Source organism: Pristiophorus japonicus, chromosome 5, assembly GCF_044704955.1.
Source record: "Pristiophorus japonicus isolate sPriJap1 chromosome 5, sPriJap1.hap1, whole genome shotgun sequence".
Taxonomy (NCBI): domain Eukaryota; kingdom Metazoa; phylum Chordata; class Chondrichthyes; family Pristiophoridae; genus Pristiophorus; species Pristiophorus japonicus.
The window spans coordinates 28,185,714-28,204,166 of NC_091981.1; the positions used below are offsets into that span (position 1 = coordinate 28,185,714).

Here is an 18,453-nt window from a genome sequence, read left to right on the forward strand (position 1 = left end):
ATCTGGTAAAAACAGATATGTTTATGTGGAGAACTAGATGCATGCGGAAATGGAAAATGATTACTTAACAAATCAAATTCAATTTGATTTCAATTGGCAATTCAGTCACCATGAGAAAACACATTTAGGAGTCGGTGAATAAGATAAAAGAAGGCATGCACACTGATGTACCAATGTACTGTGTTTGAAGTGGACCTGAGTCCATGATCGGATTAGCCATGATCGTATTAAATGGCGCAGCAGGCTCGAGGGGCCATATGGCCTACTCCTGCTCCTATTTCTTATGTTCTTATGTAATGTGATAGACGTTTGCCTTGCTGTTTTCCACGTGGTGAATTTGTGATCCTAACCATGACTGTAATTTTGAGCTCAGACAACGTGCTTCCCTGAGAGAATGGAGCTGGGAAAATGGGGGAACACGTTAGCTCAGGTCATCAGTACACCATCTAGTGGCAGGTTAGGGACCTTTTATAGTCAGAGTTTAGGAGCAATGAGCTTTATTATTGTAATATTAACAATACATAGCTAAGCTAAATACCAAAAGCACAATTTTAAATAAATCTTTAAAAAATACTAATGTTGTAGTGATGAGGTAGTAAACACTGATGAGGTTAGTAACAGACTACAGCGCAACCAGTGTTGCAGCAGTGAGTGACTGACCGCAACTTCAGGATTTCCGGGCTAAGATGCACATGCGCTTCATCCTGAAGTTGTGGTCAGTTTCAATGGGATAATAACAGCAAACGCTGTTCGTTTGCTGTTATTACACAGCAAATTCCAGGCCAGTTGCATCCAATTCTGGGCGTCAAACTTTAGGACTGATGTCAAGGCCTTGGAGAGGGTGGAGAAGAGATTTGCTAGAATGGTTCCAGGAATGTGGGACTTCAATTACGTGGAGAAACCAGAGAAGCTGGGGTTGTTCATCTTACAGCAGAGAAAAGTTAAGGGAAGATTGAATAGAGATGTTCAAAATCATGAAAGATTTTGATAGAGTAAATAAGGATAAGCTGTTTCCAGTGGCAAAAGGATCAGTAATCAGAGGACACAGATTTAAGGTTATTGGCAAAAGAACCAGAGGCGACATGAGGGGAAATCTTTTTATGTAGCGAGTTGTTATGATCTGCAATGGGTGGTTAATAGTAACTTTCAAAAGGGAATTGTGTAAATACTTGAAGGGGGAACATCTGCAGGGCTGTGGGGAAAGGGCAGAGGAGTTCGACTAATTAGATAGCTCTTTCAAAGAGGCTGCACTGGCACATTGGGCCAAATGGCCTTCTGTGCATTCTGTATCATTCTGTGGTTCTACTTAGCACGTCACATTGTTCCAACCCCCTCACATCTCCATTAATATGCTCGTCATCGATCGTCCTCCATCCCTCACCACCACTACCACCACCAAACCATCCCACCCAGGTTTCTCACCAAGATATCCTCCATCTTTCCACCTCACCCGATGTACTGAATGATGACTCATCCTTGGTGATTTCAATCTCCATGTCAGTCCTCTTAATTCACTGTCTTCCTATCCTCCATAAACCTCTCCCTCCAGATAAATTTTCCTACCTCTATTCACAACCACCCCCTTGTTGGCTCTAATAATGAGTTTATGGTTTTAGATACCTGATAATTAAACTCGCAATAACAAATTGTCTTTAAGAAATTTATTAGCAGCACTACAAAGTACAGAAAGATTATAATTGACTCGGTCCGGCAACAGAAATATAGTGGTTTTAGCACACTATCTTCTCAAGACCACAGCTTCCTACTCCAAAACCTCTCTTCCGTTGTCAAGCTCAGTTGGACTGCCCTGCCTTGGTTCCATCCCTACCTATCAGATTATAGTTAGAACGTTCCCAAAAATGGCTTTTCTTCCCACCCGCGCAAGATTGCCTCCAGATCCCCCAAGGATCCATGTTTGGCCTCCTCATCTACATGCTGCCTGTTTGTGCCTCTTAGTGACATCAACCTCAGACAGTGGACCAGCTGATGACATCAAGCTGTGTCTCGTCACCATCTCTCACGCCCCCTTCTACTGCTTCCACCATCCAGTCTTGGATAAGCTGCAATTTCCTTCAGTTAAACACGAAAGAGCGAAGCTGTTCTTTTCACACACCTGCCCCCACCCATACAGACTCAGTAGTCACTGACTCACTCCACTCCCAGACCCCTGTCTCTGGCTGAACCAGATTGTTCACAACCTCAACATTTTATTCAACCTCCAAGCTGAGCATTCAACCCCATTTCCTTTTCATTACAAAGCCTGTCTACCTCTCAGAGCTGAAATGTTCATCCATGCCTTTGTCGCCTCCAGAGACGGCCTTCCATTGTCTACATTCTGTAAACTTCACCTCATCCAATTCTTTTCTGCCCGTATTCTGTCCTGCAACAGATCATAGAAACATAGAAAATAGGTGCAGGAGTAGGCCATTCGGTCCTTCGAGCATGCACCACCATTCAATATGATCATGGCTGATCATGCAACTTCAGTACTCCATTCCTGCTTTCTCTCCATACCCCTTGATCCCTTTAGCTGTAAGGGCCACATCTAACTCCCTTTTGAATATATCTAACGAACTGGCCTCAACAACTTTCTGTGGTAGAGAATTCCACGGGTTCACAACACTCTCAGTGAAGAAGTTTCTCTTCATCTCGGTCCTAAATGACTTACCCCTTGTCCTTAGTCTGTAACCCCTGGTTCTGGGTTTCCCCAACATCGGGAACATTCTTCCTGCATCTAACCTGTCCAATCCCGTCAGAATTTTATATGTTTCTATGAGATCCCCTCTCATTCTTCTAAATTCCAGTGACTATAAGCCTAGTCGATCCAGTCTTTCCTCATATGTCAGACCTGCCATCCCGGGAATCAGTATGGTGAACCTTTGCTGCACTCCCTCAATAGCAAGAATGTCCTTCCTCAGATTAGGAGACCAAAACTGTATTCAATATTCAAGTTGTGGCCTAAGGCCCTGTATAACTGCAGCAAGACTTCCCTGCTCCTATACTCAAATCCTCTCGCTATGAAGGCCAACATGCCATTTGCTTTCTTCACCGTCTGCTGTACCTGCATGCCAACTTTCAATGACTGATGTACCATGACACCCAGGTCTCGTTGCACCTCCCCTTTTCCTAATCTGTCACCATTCAGATAATGTTCTGCCTCCCTGTTTTTGCCACTAAAGTGGATAACCTCATATTTATCCACATTATACTGCATTTGCCATGCATTTGCCCTCTCACCTAACCTGTCCAAGTCATCCTGCAGCCTCTTAGCATCGTCCTCACAGCTCACTCTGCCACCCAGCTTAGTGTCATCTGCAAACTTGGAGATATTACATTCAATTCCTTTGTCCAAAATCATTAATGTATGCACTGAACCTTGCGGCACATTACTGGTCACTTCTTGCCATTCTGAAAAGGACCCGTTTATTCCTACTCTTAGTTTCCTGTCTGTCAACCAGTTCTCTATCCACGTCAATACATTACCCCCAATACCGTGTGCTTTAATTTTGCACACTAATCTCGTGTGGGATCTTGTCAAAAGCCTTTTAAAAGTCCAAATACACCACATCCACTGGTTCTCACTTGTCCACTCTACTATTTACCCATCCTCAAAAAGTTCTATAAGATTTGTCAAGCATGATTTCTCTTTCATAAATCCATGCTGTCTTGGACCGATCCTGTGACTGCTTTCCAAATGCGCTGCTATTATATCTTTAATAATTGATTTCAACATTTTCCCCACTACTGATGTTAGGCTAACCGGTCAATAATTCCCTGTTTTCTCTCTCCCATCTTTTTTAAAAAGTGGGGTTACATTAGCTACCCTCCAATCTATAGAATGTTGGAAAATGACCACCAATGCATCCACTATTTCTAGGGCCACTTCCTTAAGTACTCTGGGATGCAGACTGTCAGGCCCTGGGGATTTATCGGCCTTCAATCCCATCAATTTCCCTAACACAATTTCCTGACTAATAAGGATTTCCTTCAGTTCCTCCTTCTCGCTAGACCCTCGGTTTCCCAGTATTTCCGGAAGGTTATTTGTGTCTTCCTTAGTGAAGACAGAACCAAAGTATTTGTTCAATTGGTCTGCCATTTCTTTGTTCTCCATTATAAATTCACCTGATTCTGACTGCAAGGGACCTATGTTTGTCTTCACTAATTGTTTTCTCTTCACATATCTATAGAAGTTTTTGCAGTCAGTTTTTATGTTCCCTGCAAGCTTACTCTCATACTCTATTTTCCCCCTCCTAATTAAACCCTTTGTCGTCCTCTGCTGAATTCTAAATTTCTCCCAGTCCTCAGGTTTACTGTTTTTTCTGGCCAATTTATATGTCTCTTCCTTGGATTTAACACTATCCCTAATTTCCCTTGTTAGCCACGGTTGAGCCACCTTCCCCGTTTTATTTTTATGCCAGACAGGGATGTACAATTGTTGAAGTTCATCCATGTGATCTTTAAATGTCTGCCATTGCCTATCCACCGTCAACCCTTTAAGTATCATTCGCCAGTCTATCTTGGCCAATTCACATCTCATTCCATCGAAGTTATCTTTCTTTAAGTTCAGGACCCTAGTCTCTGAATTAACTGTGTCACTCTCCATCTTAATGAAGAATTCTACCATATTACGGCCACTCTTCCCGAAGGGGCCTCACACAACAAGATTGCTCATTAATCGTCTCTCATTATCCAGACCCAGTTTAGGATGGCCTGCTCTCCATTTGGTTCCTTGACATATTGGTCTAGAAAACCATCCCTTATACACTCCACGAAATCTTCCTCCACCGTGTTGCTACCAGTTTGTTTAGCCCAATCTATAAAGTCACCCATGATAACTGCTGTACCTTTATTGCACGCATCCCTAATTTCCTGTTTGATGCCATCCCCAACCTTACTACCACTGTTTGGTGGTCTGTGCACAACTCCCATTAACGTTTTTTGCCCTTTGGTGTTCTGCAGCTCTACCCATACAGATTCAACATCATCCAAGCTAATGTCCTTCCTTACTATTGCGTTAATCTCCTCTGTAACCAGCAACGCTACCCCACCTCTTTTTCCTTTCTGTCTATCCTTCCTAAATATTGAATACCCCTGGATATTGAGTTCCCAGCCTTGGTCACCCTGGAGCCATATCTCTGTAATCCCAAGTACATCATATCCATTAACAGCTATCTGAGCAGTTAATTCATCCACCTTATTACGAATGCTCTCGCATTGAGACACAGAGCCTTCAGGCTTGTTTTTTTTAATACACTTTGTCCTTTTAGAATTATGTTGTAATGTGGCCCTTTTTGATTTTTGTCTTTGATTTCTCTGCCCTCCCCCTTTCCTTATCTCCTTTCTACCTTTTGCTTCTGCCCCCATTTTACTACCATCTGTCTCCCTGCATAGATTCTCATCCCCCTGCCATTAGTTTAAACCCTCCCCAACAGCACTAGCAAACACTCCCCCAGGACATTGGTTCTGGTCCTGCCCAGGTGCAGACTGTCCGGTTTGTACTGGTCCCACCTCCCCCAGAACCGGTTCCAATGTCCCAGGAATTTGAATCCCTCCCTCTTGCACCATTCCTCAAGCCACGTATTCATCTTAGCTATCCTGCTATTTCTACTCTGACTAGCACATGGCACTGGTAGCAATCCTGAGGTCATTACCTTTGAGGTCCTACTTTTTAATTTAACTCCTAGCTCCCTAAATTCAGCTTGTAGGACCTCATCCTGTTTTTTACCTATATCGTTGGTACCTATATGCACCACGACAACTGGCTGTTCACTCTTTCCCCCCTCCAAAATGCCCTGCAGCCGCTCCGAGACATCCTTGACCCTTGCACCAGGGAGGCAACATACCATCCTAGAGTCTTGATTGCGGCCGCAGAAACGCCTATCTATTCCCCTTATAATAGAATCCCCTACCACTATAGCACTCTTACTCTTTTTCCTGCCCTCCTGTGCAGCAGAGCCACCCATGGTGCCATGAACTTTGCTGCTGCTGCCTTCCCCTGATGAGTCATCTCCCCCAACAGACCCAAAACGGTGTATCTGTTTTGGAGGGAGATGACCGCAGGGGACCCCTGCACTATCTTCCATCCACTGCTCTGCCTGATGGTCACCCATTCCCTATCCGCCTGAGTAACTTTTACCTGCGGAGTAACCAACTCACTAATCGTGCTATTCACGGCATCCTCAGCATCGCAGATGCTCCAGAGTGCACAGTTCCAGTGCCGCAATGCAGTCTGTCAGGAGCTGCAGCTGGATACACTTCCTGCACACTTAGTAGTCAGGGACACTGGGAGCGTCCCTGATTTCCCACATAGCACAGGAGGAGCATGACACGGGTCTGGGCTCTCCTGCCATGACGTAACCCTTAAATTAACTTAATTTGGCAACAATGACACAGTTTCTTACTGCTAAGGAAATAAAAATAAAAAGATTAAATACTCACCAATCCTCCTCTCCTTATGATCTACAATGCCTCCAATTTAAAAATGGCATCTTTTGTGTTTAAATCTCTTCATGGCCTTGCCCCTCCCTATCTCTGCACTCTCGTCTTGCCTTACAATTCCACAGAACTCTGCATTCCTCTGACACTGGCCTATTGTGAAACCCCCCCTTTCTTTTGTCCCACCATTGGTGTCCATGCCTTCAGCTGCCAGAGCCCATGCTCCGGAAATCCCTTTCTAAAGTACTCTGCCACTCCACCTCCTCCTCCTTAAAACCCATCTCTCCATGCCTCCTTCATGACCACATGCCCCCTTCACATCCAAGTCTTTTGCTTCTGTACGCAAGATTCCACTATATAAATTTCACAGCCTGGAATTGGATAACACTGAAAAAAATATATGTATAGCACAGTAAATAGTGATTTGAGGAAATGACTTAATATCGCAAGAGTGTCAACATCTCTGATGCCAGGGACTTTCTGGGGTATCTTCTGGTCTACAGTTTTTACAGTAATCCTTTCCAAATTTTGAATTATAAATAAAGTATCAAAGTGACTTGTGGTCTGCATTTTAAGTTTTAGAAAGTTTCATACTTTCAATAGTATGTTCCTGCTTTTTCTCTTTCCATGAGATCTAATAATGGATCAAATTACTGATGCAGAAGGAAGAAAGAAACATCTCTGACAGTGCAGCTCCCAGAATCATAGAGCACAAAAGGAGGCTATTTGGCCTATCGTGTCTGAGCCAGTTCTTTGAAAGAGCTTAGTGCTACACTGGAGTGTCAGTCTAGATTATGTACTCAAATTCCTGGAGTGTGTCTTGAGCCCACAACATTCTGACTCAGGTGAGGGTGTAAGGTATGACCTCCCAAATCCGGAAACGCCGGGACCAAGGCCATTCCGGATTTTGGGTATTTCTGGATTTTGGAAAATATTTCCGACGTCCCGAATCCGAAACGCCTGAGCCGAGGTTCAGATATTTCCGGATTTCAGAGATGAAATCCGATGTCCGGAATCCGGAAACCCATTTGGCTCAGCGGTGACCCGTAGTTAGTAAGAAAAAAAACGCCTGGGAAAAACCTGTGTTGCAGCCCTTAGGACAGCGGTAGGTATGAAGACCTGCAAAAAAGGTAAGTTAAAATTTTTATTTTTTTAATTCTTTTGCAGCGATTAAATGTCTTATGAATGTTTTGTGATTTATTTTTTGGTTTTTGCTATTTTTTTTTTTGGTGTGTGTGTGTGGGGGGGGGTGGGAGAGGGGGGGAGGGATTATTTTTACTGTTGTAAAAAAAATGTCTGGAATTCGGAACATCCCGATTTTGGAACTCCGGATTTGGGAGGTCGTACCGTACTATCACTGAGCCTAGGCTCACACCTTAAAAAAATTAAAGACCTGATATCTGGCAGGAACAACATACCAACCGCAAGAAAATAATTCAGGCCCATTTAAAAAAAGGAAGTGACTGGGCCCATAGTGCAGAATACGAACATGGCTGAGAACTGTAAAAGGCACAATGAGATATATCAGGAGTAGGCTTAATTTTTAACATTTTGAAGACTGCAAAAGCATGGAATGAGTAAAGGAGTAATTGGTTGCAGTTTTGAGGAACTGGGAAAGAATGAGTTAGAGTAGGAGACTTTGTGGTAATTCTTAATTGTAACACAGTGATGATGTAGAGAGGAAGGGAGAGTGTAGGACAGAGTAATTGCAGGTTAAGAGGAGCAAGGAAAGAAGGTTGGGTGGGGTGCTTTTCAATAAAGTAGAAAGATTGCAATGAAGAGAGAGGTTGGAGACTAAAGATGGGAGAGGGATGACCCATCTGACCACAAACTTCTTGTACCCTGCCCAGGAGAGTAAGATAGTTGTTGGAACAGCCTGGCAGATATTGGAGCAGTAATCAAATCTGGGGCAGATGTGGGCTTTTAGGAGAATGGAGAGTGGAGACCTGTTGAGGGAGAAGAATGCTTTTAGCTCAGAAGAGGAAGCTGGGCTTATTGATGATAGCTTTAGCAATAGAGGAGATTCAAGAGTACCATTTGAGGTCAAAGGCGATAGCGAGGCCAGGAATGTTGAAAGGTGAACGATTGGCAAGGATGGAGCCATCGGTTGTGAGCTAGTAGCTTTGAATTATACTTGCAAGAGATGAGGAAACTGACTTTGAAGAACTGGCATATAAAATTTTCATTGACGAGTAAGAGAAATGGACGATTTCGATCTGTAGCTATGCAGTAATGCAATGAGGGGATTGGCGATTGAATGCAGCTGAGGGTGGGCAATCTGTAAGAAATTGATGACTGTGGGGAAGAATTATCACTAAAAAATAGATACGGTTGGCCGATGAGTGAAAGATATCATTGAAGTAATAAAAGAAGAAAGCTGGAAAAGAGGCCAGATCTCTGGGAAAATTAGTCAGCCATGAATGTAACATAGCTGGGAGACTATACGACGACTTGTTTAGAAGTTCCTGTTGCTAACCTTGGTCAAAGGTTTTAGAAATAGCTATGGCAATAACAAATGATTAAACAAACTGTTCGAGAGTAAAGATCCAGAGTGCATAAAGTAGACAACAAGATCGCCATCCCAGAAACTGCTGGCGATTGAAAGTGATGGATAATGTGATAATTAACTTTAGCTTTCAGCACTTTAGAAAGTACATCAGGACACAATTCTGGTTGGCATCCAGAAAGCAGATGATCTGACAGATATAGAGGAGATTAAACTGGGAAGATGGGATCTGTTTCAAGATCATCCAGATGAGAGTTGGAGGAGAAAAGTGAGTCAAAAAGATTAGCTTGCTGTTTGGGAGAACGAACAAACTGTACTATCAGAAAAGGAGTGGAAAGGAGGCTTCACAGATGTTATGATGGACAGCATTAGCAAGCACCCAAACGGAATGGCTGCAATTGACTTTTCAATTAAGTTGTGTTTGACAGCTGTGATAGTGGGCTGGGGCAAGATGTGCAACATTCTTTTTATGTATTTAATGGATTGATATAAAGCAAGCTAATTCTTTGTTCATAGAAGATATTTTCTGAACAGTGTGATGTGTAGGTGGATGGGTTAAGCTAATATAGTTTAGTAGCAACTGCTTTTATGTCTTAATAAAGTGGAACTAGAATGATACCAGAGATGAGAATCCATCATTATAAGGAGAGACTTGAGACTATTTCCGCTGGAGCAAAGAAAGCTGAGGATATTTAATGGAATTTTTTTTATTATGATCGGTTTTGATAGGTAAATGGGGAAAGACTATTTACATAAGAACATAGAAGAAAAAGGAGCAGGAGTAGGCTATTCAGCCCCTCAAGCCTGCTCCGCTATTCAATAAGATCATGGCTGATCTTCAACCTCAACTCCACTTTCTTCCTGCACTATCCCCATATCCCTTGATTCCCTTAATACCCAAAAATCTATCGTTATCTGTCTTGAATATACTCAATGACTCAGCCTCCACAGCCTTTTGGGGTAAACAATTCCAAAGATTCACCATCCTCTGAGTGAAGAAATTTCTCCTCATCTCAGTCCCAAATGGCCGACCCCTTATTCTGAGTGTGACTTCTGGTTCTAGACTCCCGATCCAAGGGAAACATTCTCCTTGCATCTACCCTGTTGAGCCCTGTAAGAATTTTGTATGTTTCAATGAGATCACATCTAATTCTTCTAAACTCTAGAGAATATAGACCTACTCTGCTCAATCTCTCCTCATAGGAAAATCCCCCCTGCCACCCCCCCCCCCCCCCCCCCATCCCAGGAATCACTCTGGTGAACCTTCATTGCACTCCCTCTATGGCAAGTATATCCTTCCTTAGGTAAGGAGACCAAAACTGTACACAATACTCCAGGTGCAGTCTCACCAGGGCCCTATATAATTGCAGTAAGATGTCTTTACTCTTATACTCAAATCCTCTTGTAATAAAGGCCAGTTTTCTAATTGCTTGTTGTACCTGCATGTTAACTTTCAGTGATTCTCCAGGTGGGGAGTCAGTAATCATCTGTCAGCGATTTAAAGTTGTCACTAAGAGAATGACAGAAAGGTTAGGAAAAAAATCGGTATGTGACGAGTTAAAGCATGGAATGCTTTGCCACAAGGAGCAATTGAGGCAGAGATTATTGCATCTTTTAAGGGAAAAGTGGTTAAAGATTTGAAGCGAAGAAAGGTACAGGCTTATGGGGGAGAGCGGGCAGTAGAATTGGTTTTGGGCTACTCTAGCAAAGAGCTGGCACAGATACAATGGGTCAGATCTTCTGTGCTGTAAACATTTTTGACTCTGGTTCTATAGTCACATCGCAAAGGGTAAAAATTCTACTTGGCAACCTTCACATGCACAGGTTTAACACATTTGTAGTATATTCCTGTATAAACTAGTGTGGCGTGGGTGTTGATTTGTTTAAAACAAATGAATTAACACCTGTATAAAACATTGCACTTAGGAATGTAATACGAACATGTTAAACATTCATAACTGATTTGCCGGTTAAAATTTCTACCATTTACCCATAGAGATTTATTCTATAGAAATGGTATCTACTTTCCTCTAGAAACCGAAAGGACAAAATTCACAACTAGATCCTATTTGTATTAATAAATTATTTATTGTGGTAATTAACTACTGCTAAACATTAAATAAACGTAGAACTAGGAACTGCAGTTTAACTATCACAGTAAGGAAATGGAAACAGATTGCCATTCCTTATTTTATGGGAACAGAAACTATTGCAGTTTTCAACATTTTTACTCACTCTATTTCCTGTTAAATTAAACAAAAAAAAATGGACGCCACATGCTTTTATTGTACTGTAGTGTGTTTATTTTCCGGTGGATATACAGAATCCTGGCAGCTTTGGGTACTAGAATCCAGTACTGAAGTCTGTTCACCATTGAATATTTGTCCATTTCTTCTTTTCATTTATGACTCCTTGATGAATGTAATAGTATTGAATTGTACACAAATAATTTACGACACATGTAAACAAAGATAAATGCAGATGTTAAAGTTTATGGCACGTTTAGACCATCACATTGTATGAATATTCAACAGCTGCTATTTTTCATTTTCACACTCCATGTACCAGAGAATTCCCCAAAATTAAAATGCCACTGTGTACTTTCAAAGACATTTTTATATCATCATGTGCACTAGAATCAAAGAATGGATACAGCATGGAAGGTGGTCATTCAGTCCATCGAGCCCTTGCCGATTCTCAGCTAGTCCCACTCCCCTGACCTTTCCCCGTAGCCCTGCAATTATTTTTCCTTCAGATACTCATCCAACTCCCTTTTGAAAGATAAGATTGAGTTTGCCTCCACCACCCTTTCAGGCAGTGCTTCCAGATCCCAACCACTCGCTGCATAAAAAGATTTTTTCTTGCATAGCCTTTGGTTCTTTTGCCAATCACCTTAAATCTGTGTCCTTTGGTTCTCGACCCTTCTGCCAATGGGAACAGTTTCTCTCTCTTTACTCTGTCCAGTCCCCTCATGATTTTGAACACCTCTATCAAATCTCCTCTCAATCTTCTCTGCTCCAAGGAGAACAACCCCAGCTTCTCCAGTCTATCCACGTAACTGAAATCCCTCATTCCTGGAATCATTCTCGTAAATCTTTTCTGAACCTTCTACATTTTCCTAAAGTGTGGTGACTAGAATTGGACACACTACTCCAGTTGGTGCCGAACTATTGTTTCATACAGGTTCATCATAATTTCCACACTTTTGTACTCTATACCTCTATTTATGAAGCCCAGGATCTCGTAAGTCTTTTTAACTACTTTTTCAACCTGCCCTGCCACCTTCAACGATTTGTGCACCCTCTTTAGGATTATACCATTTAGTTTATATGTCCTCCTCATTCTTTCTACCTAAATGAATCACTTCACACTTTTCTGTGTTAAATTTCATCTGCCACATGTCCACCCATTTCACCAGTCTATCTGTCTTCCTGAAGTCTTATCACTCTCCTCCTCACTTCCAAGTTTTGTGTCGTCTGCAAGTTTTGAAATTGTGCCCTGTACACCCATGTCCAAGTCTTTAATATATATGAAGAAAAGCAGTGGTCCTGGAACCGACCCCTGGGGAACACCACTGTATACTTTCCTCCAGTCCGAAAAACAACCGTTCGCCATTACTCTCCGTTTCCTTTCATTTAGCCAATTTTGTATCACTGCTGCCACTGTCCCTTTTATTCCATGGGCTTCAACGTTGCTGACAAGCCTATTATGTGGCACTTTGTCGAGCGCCTTTTGGAAATCCATGTATACTACATCAACCACATTACCCTCATCAACCCTCTCTGTTACCTCATCAAAAAATTCAATCAAGTTAGTTAAACACAATTTGCCTTTAACAAATCCATGCTGGGTTTCCTTAATTAATCCACACCTATCCAAGTGACTGTTAATTTTGTCCCTGATTACTGTTTCTAAAAGCTTCCCCACTACCGAGGTTAAACTGACTGGCCTGTAGTTGCTGGGTTTAACTTTACATCCTTTTTGAACAATGTTGTAACATTTGCAGTTTTCCAGTCCACCCCGTATCTATGGAGGATTGGAATATTATGGCCAGTACCTCCGCGATTTCCTCCTTCAATTCCCTCAGCATCCTAAGATGCATCCCATCTGCTCCTGGTGATTTATCTACTTTAATACAACCAACCTTTCTAATACCTCTTCTTTATCAATTTTTATCCTATCACGTATCTCCACTACCTCCTCCTTCACTATGTCTCTGGCAGAATCCTCTTCCTTGATGAAGACAGCTGCAATGTACTCATTTAGGACCCAAGTTTTTGCCCTCTGTAAAAACGGGTGCGGCGACTTTCAAAAATAAAAAGGCGCCGAAAACTTATCTTGTGGTTCTCCAAGCTCCTCGGGACGTCTCTTCGGCCTCGGCTGAACAGGAGGGAGAGGGTGGGAGCTGAATGGGAGGGAGGGAGGCACAACACAAGGGATCGGGGGCGGAGCCAGGTCCCGGCGCTGAAAACAGTGCCGGGACCTCTGCACATGCTCGCTAGAGTGTGCAGTAGCTCCTCGCAGCCCGAATCTCTGCGACGCTGCGTGGGAGGGGCCTGAAGCATGCCGCCCCTAGCCCTGGCCGAATGGGCTCCCTGGGCATTGAAGATCGGGGCTCGTGCTTCCCTGCCATTCAGCTTCCCTTCCCCCCCCCCCGCCGCCTCCCTCCCATTCAGTCTCCCTCCCTTCCTCTGTTCAGCTCCGCTCCCTCCCTCCAGTTCAGCTCCCTCCCATTCAACCGCCCTCCCTTCCTCCCGTTCAGCTTCCCCCCACCTCCCGTTCAGCCTCCCCTCCCCCCCACCCCCAACCGTTCAGCCCCCCCTCTTCCCTCCTCCCCCCTCTCCCCACCTTTCCCCCCTCTCCCCCTCCCTTATAAGAACATAAGAATTAGGAACAGGAGTAGGCCATCTAGCCCCTCGAGCCTGTAACAAGATCATGGCTGATCTGGCCGTGGACTCGGCTCCACTTACCCGCCCGCTCCCCATAACCCTTAATTCCCTTATTGGTTAAAAATCTATCTATCTGTGACTTGAATACATTCAATGAGATAGCCTCAACTGCTTCCTTGGGCAGAGAATTCCACAGATTCACAACCCTCTGGGAGAAGAAATTCCTTCTCAACTCGGTTTTAAATTGGCTCTCCCTTATTTTGAGGCTGTGCCCCCTCGTTCTAGTCTCCCCGACCAGTGGAAACAACCTCTCTGCCTCTATCTTGTCTATTCCTTTCATTATTTTAAATGTTTCTATAAGATCACCCCTCATCCTTCTGAACTCCAACGAGTAAAGACCCAGTCTACTCAATCTATCATCATAAGGTAACCCCCTCATCTCCGGAATCAGCCTAGTGAATCGTCTCTGTACCCCCTCCAAAGCTAGTATATCCTTCCTTAAGTAAGGTGACCAAAACTGCATGCAGTACTCCAGGTGCGGCCTCACCAATACCCTATACAGTTGCAGAAGGACCTCTCTGCTTTTGTACTCCATCCCTCTCCCTTCCCTTCTCTTCCCCCCCCCCCACCTCTCTTCCCCCCCTCTCTCCCCCCACCCCTCTCTTCCCCCCCCTCTCTCCCCCCACCCCTCGCTGTCAGAAACACAGAGAGACACTGACAGACAGAGAGAGAGAGAGCGGGAGGAGGGGGGGGGTCATCCCAGCACGCTGTTGGAGGGCTCCCGGTGCTGCAGTAGGTGAGTAGAAACTTAATTTTTTATGTATTGATTTTTTTAAATTATTAATTTTTTTTACTGATTTATTGGTTGATTTATTTATCATTTATTATTGATAATGGCTCTTTATTTGTAAAAGTGAAGTGTTCAATGTTTGTAAACTTCCCTCCCCCCCCCCCCCCCCAATCTCGCTGATTTCTAATTATAGGCAACGTTTTTCTGAGCATATAAAAATCTGCACTTACTCCATTCTAAGTTAGTTTGGAGTAAGTTTTCGCTGCCTAAACTTGCAAAACAGGCGTAAGTGGCTGGTAATGCCCCCTTTTTAAAAAAAAACTTTTCTAAAACATAACTATTGTAACTCACTAGAATTGGATCAAACTAAATGCCGAGAATTGCAATTTCTGAGATACTCCATTCTAAACTAGATGCTCCAAAAAAGTAGCAGCAACTCGAGCTGAAACTACCCGCTGCCTCCATGCACAGGTCTCCTTTTTGGTCCCACCCCTCCTCTTACTACCATTTCACTATTTATATGCCTATAGAAGACTTTTGGATTACCTTTTATGTTGGCTGCAATTCTATTCTCATACCCTTTTTTTGCCCCTCTTATTTTCTTTTTCTATTTTCACTTCTCCTCTGACCATTCTACACATATATATAAAATATAGCCTGACTCTCAGATGTATTTGCAACCTGACATCTATCATACGCACTCTTTTTCTGCTTCATCATATTCTCTATCTGTTTTGTAATCCAGTCAGCCTGACTTTAGTTGCCCCGCCTTTCCCCCTAGTAGGAATGTACCTCAACTATACTTGAAGTATCTCCTCTTTAAAGGCAGCCCATTGTTCCATTACAATTGTGCCTGCCAATCTTTCATCCAGTTTACCCAGCCAAATCCATTCTTTCTACCTATGTCGTTAGTACCAATATGGACCACGGACCTCTGGTTGTTCACCCTCCCCCCTCACAATGGCTGCAGCCGCTCAGAGACATCCATAACCCTGGCACCAGGGAAGCAACATACCTTCTTGGAGTCACGTCTGCGGCTGGAGAAACACCTGTCTGCTCCCCTAACTATCGAGTCTCCTACCACTCTTGCAATCTAACTCTCCTTCCTCGCCGCCTGTACAGCTGAGCTAACAGTGGTGCCGTGGACTTGGCTCTGGTTGTACTCCCCAGAGGACCCATCGCTCTCACCAGTACTCTGAGCAGAATACTGGTTGGAGAGCGAGATGCACTCAGGAGACTCCTGCACTACCTGCCTGGTCCTGTCTGGCAGTCACCCATTCCCTCTCTGCCTGCACACTCCTTACCTGCGTGGTGACCACCTCCTGAAACGTGCTATCCACGAAGCTCTCAGCCTCATGGATGCACCGCAGTGACGCCCACTGCTGCTCGAGCTCCAAAACCCGGGGCTCGAGCTCCTCCAGCTGACGACACTTCTGTGCGTGCGGTTGTCCAGGACACGGGAAGCATTCTGGATTTCCCACATGGCTCAGGATGTGCATTCCTGACCCATTCCGCCCTACTTTCAGGTATAGCATATAAATGCTGACTTTGGGGCTACATCTTTGTCTTCTGATGGAGGGAGGAAAGAAATCATTCTCGAAGACTACTTGGTGAGAATATTTTAGCAGCTGCACAAAGTCAGAAAATTACCTGTTCGTTTCCCATCGATCTTTGTAAGACTTGGCGTTGGATTTTCTGATGGCAATAACCAATGCTTCAGGTGTCTTACAACACGCCAAAGCTCCAGCACATTGTTGAGCTCTCTACTTTCGAAAGGAAGCTGATGCAAATGCCGGAGTTCAGCAAATAGTTATAGTGCTGTAATCTTCTCTTCTTGGGCAATCCCTCAGAGTCGACGATGACTTGCTTCCACAATGATATGAGTTTTCAGATGACCGATGAGTCCAATGATGGACCTACAGTCTCTGTCACAGTTAGGGCAGATGGCAGTTGAAGAGGTGGGGTGCTTGGGTTGTTGTGTGCTCCTTCCGCTGTTTGCGCTTTGCGTCCGCGTGATCCCGGCGAAGAGACTCGAAGTGTTTGGCGCCATCCCGGATGCTTCTCCTCCATTTTGAGCGGTCTTGAGCCAGGGATTCCCAGGTGTCGGTGGGATGTTGCACTTTTTCAAGGAGACTTTAAGGATATCCTTGAAGCGTTTCCTCTGCCCACCTGGGACTCGCTTGCTGTGTCGGAGCTCTGAGTAGAGCGCTTGTTTTGGGAGTTTAGCATTGGTGCCTTTACTGTAATATTAAACTTGCGTGGAAATTTAAAATTAGATTCTAAGTAATTTTTTTTAAACTTTTCATTTTATCTTCTCCACTTTCTTCCCTTTGTCTCCTATTTTTATTATTTTCGCTTTTCCATCATTTTTTTTAAAACACAGTCATTGTCTGCCTTTTTGTGTCTCCCATTTTGTAATTGGGAGAAACATCTATAAAATTGGCCTCAAATTGGCGACAAACCCACCTTAAATACCAGTGGTTCAGCTAATCGATTGTCACAAATCTAAAGATTGCCACATTGTATCGTAGATGCAACCAGGTAAATCTTTAGCATATTTTTAGGCATCAAATCAGAAAGCATTGCACCATCTCTTGTCTGTTGCTTGTAGTTTGATTGCCCGTAGATGTGGTAGCTTATCTTTAACGCAGCAAAGGTTAAATTATAAAGAGACATACAGAATTGAATTTGGTTTCTTCGGAGAAATATTGGAAAAGGACATAATGGGACCAGAAAGTGCTAGAAAAATAAAAATGCATTAATGGCGATCGGCATATTTAAAAAATCCATCAATTCACAGCAAAGAAGGGATAAGCTCTCCACCACTGTGGTTTTCCTCGTGTCATTTCTGGATCTGTTGTAGACTAATTGATAGAGATTGATTAGTCAACAACTCCATTATCATTGTATCATGCGACTACCCGGATAGTAGAAGGCAAACTAGATGTACCTTTGTCTTTTCTCGTCCAGCAATTCCTATGTTCCTATGAAAGCAGTTCCACTGTTCCTGATCATGATGGGCGGGGCCACTGGTTCTATATTGCATGGGTAAAGAATGTTTAACTGGATGGGGAATCTCCACTGAGACCAAACTGTAGTGATTGGCTAAAAAAAACAATGGCATTGCCAGTAGTCTGGATGGAAATCATCTGCCTTGAGCACAGAAGGTGAGGAGAAAGAGCTGCTTGTTCTCATAGTAAGGCAATGCTTCCTCTTGAAGAAACTAGAGTTTTTATCCATTTAGTTCAGTATATAGGATTAATTCAAACAATTTATCCAACTATTTCAGGTCATAACGTTATACTAAGCATTGTTTCTCTTTGTTTCTCTTATTTTCTTAGGTGTCAGAACTTACTTAAAAGAAGCTTTAGTTAACATCATTGCTGTGCATGCTGAGGTAAGGTCTTAAAACGAATTTGCAGTTCCAATGTGCATTTTGATTTTGGGTCTTAGCTCTTCATATTTATACTGCAGCAAGTCCAGAGGCAGCCTGTACAACCATGCCTGTAAAGGTATTACATTCCATCTCCATCAACATCACAAATTATCTGGAAAGTTGCATTCTTTAGAGAAATACTCTGGAGTTACTTTGCCTGGATTACCATATCAGTGTAATAATACTTCCATGACATTAGCTGGAATTACTTGTTGGCAAGGGAGCATCAGCCAACTTTCAGTGCCCAAAGCTGCTTGATTTTCTTTCACTCTGTCAAGCAGAACTAAATCAAAATAATAAAACCATGAACCCGAAAGCTTTGTTGTATCTTTCATCAGTCAGAGCTCAGACCATTTGACTGTTTTATGGTTACTGTAGGAAAAGCTAAATGTGGAAA

General features: G+C 43.3%; 1 protein-coding gene across 7 annotated transcripts in view; it reads left to right on the forward strand.

Moving 5' to 3' along the window:
- exoc2 (exocyst complex component 2) overlaps positions 1 to 18,453 on the forward strand; it is a 329,764-nt gene that overhangs the window by 293,628 nt on the left and 17,683 nt on the right. For all 7 annotated transcript variants that reach the window (XM_070880460.1, XM_070880458.1, XM_070880464.1 and 4 more), the window contains one exon: positions 17,962 to 18,017. In XM_070880460.1, the coding sequence (XP_070736561.1) occupies positions 17,962 to 18,017 (56 nt within the window). The remainder of the gene's footprint in view (positions 1 to 17,961; positions 18,018 to 18,453) is intronic.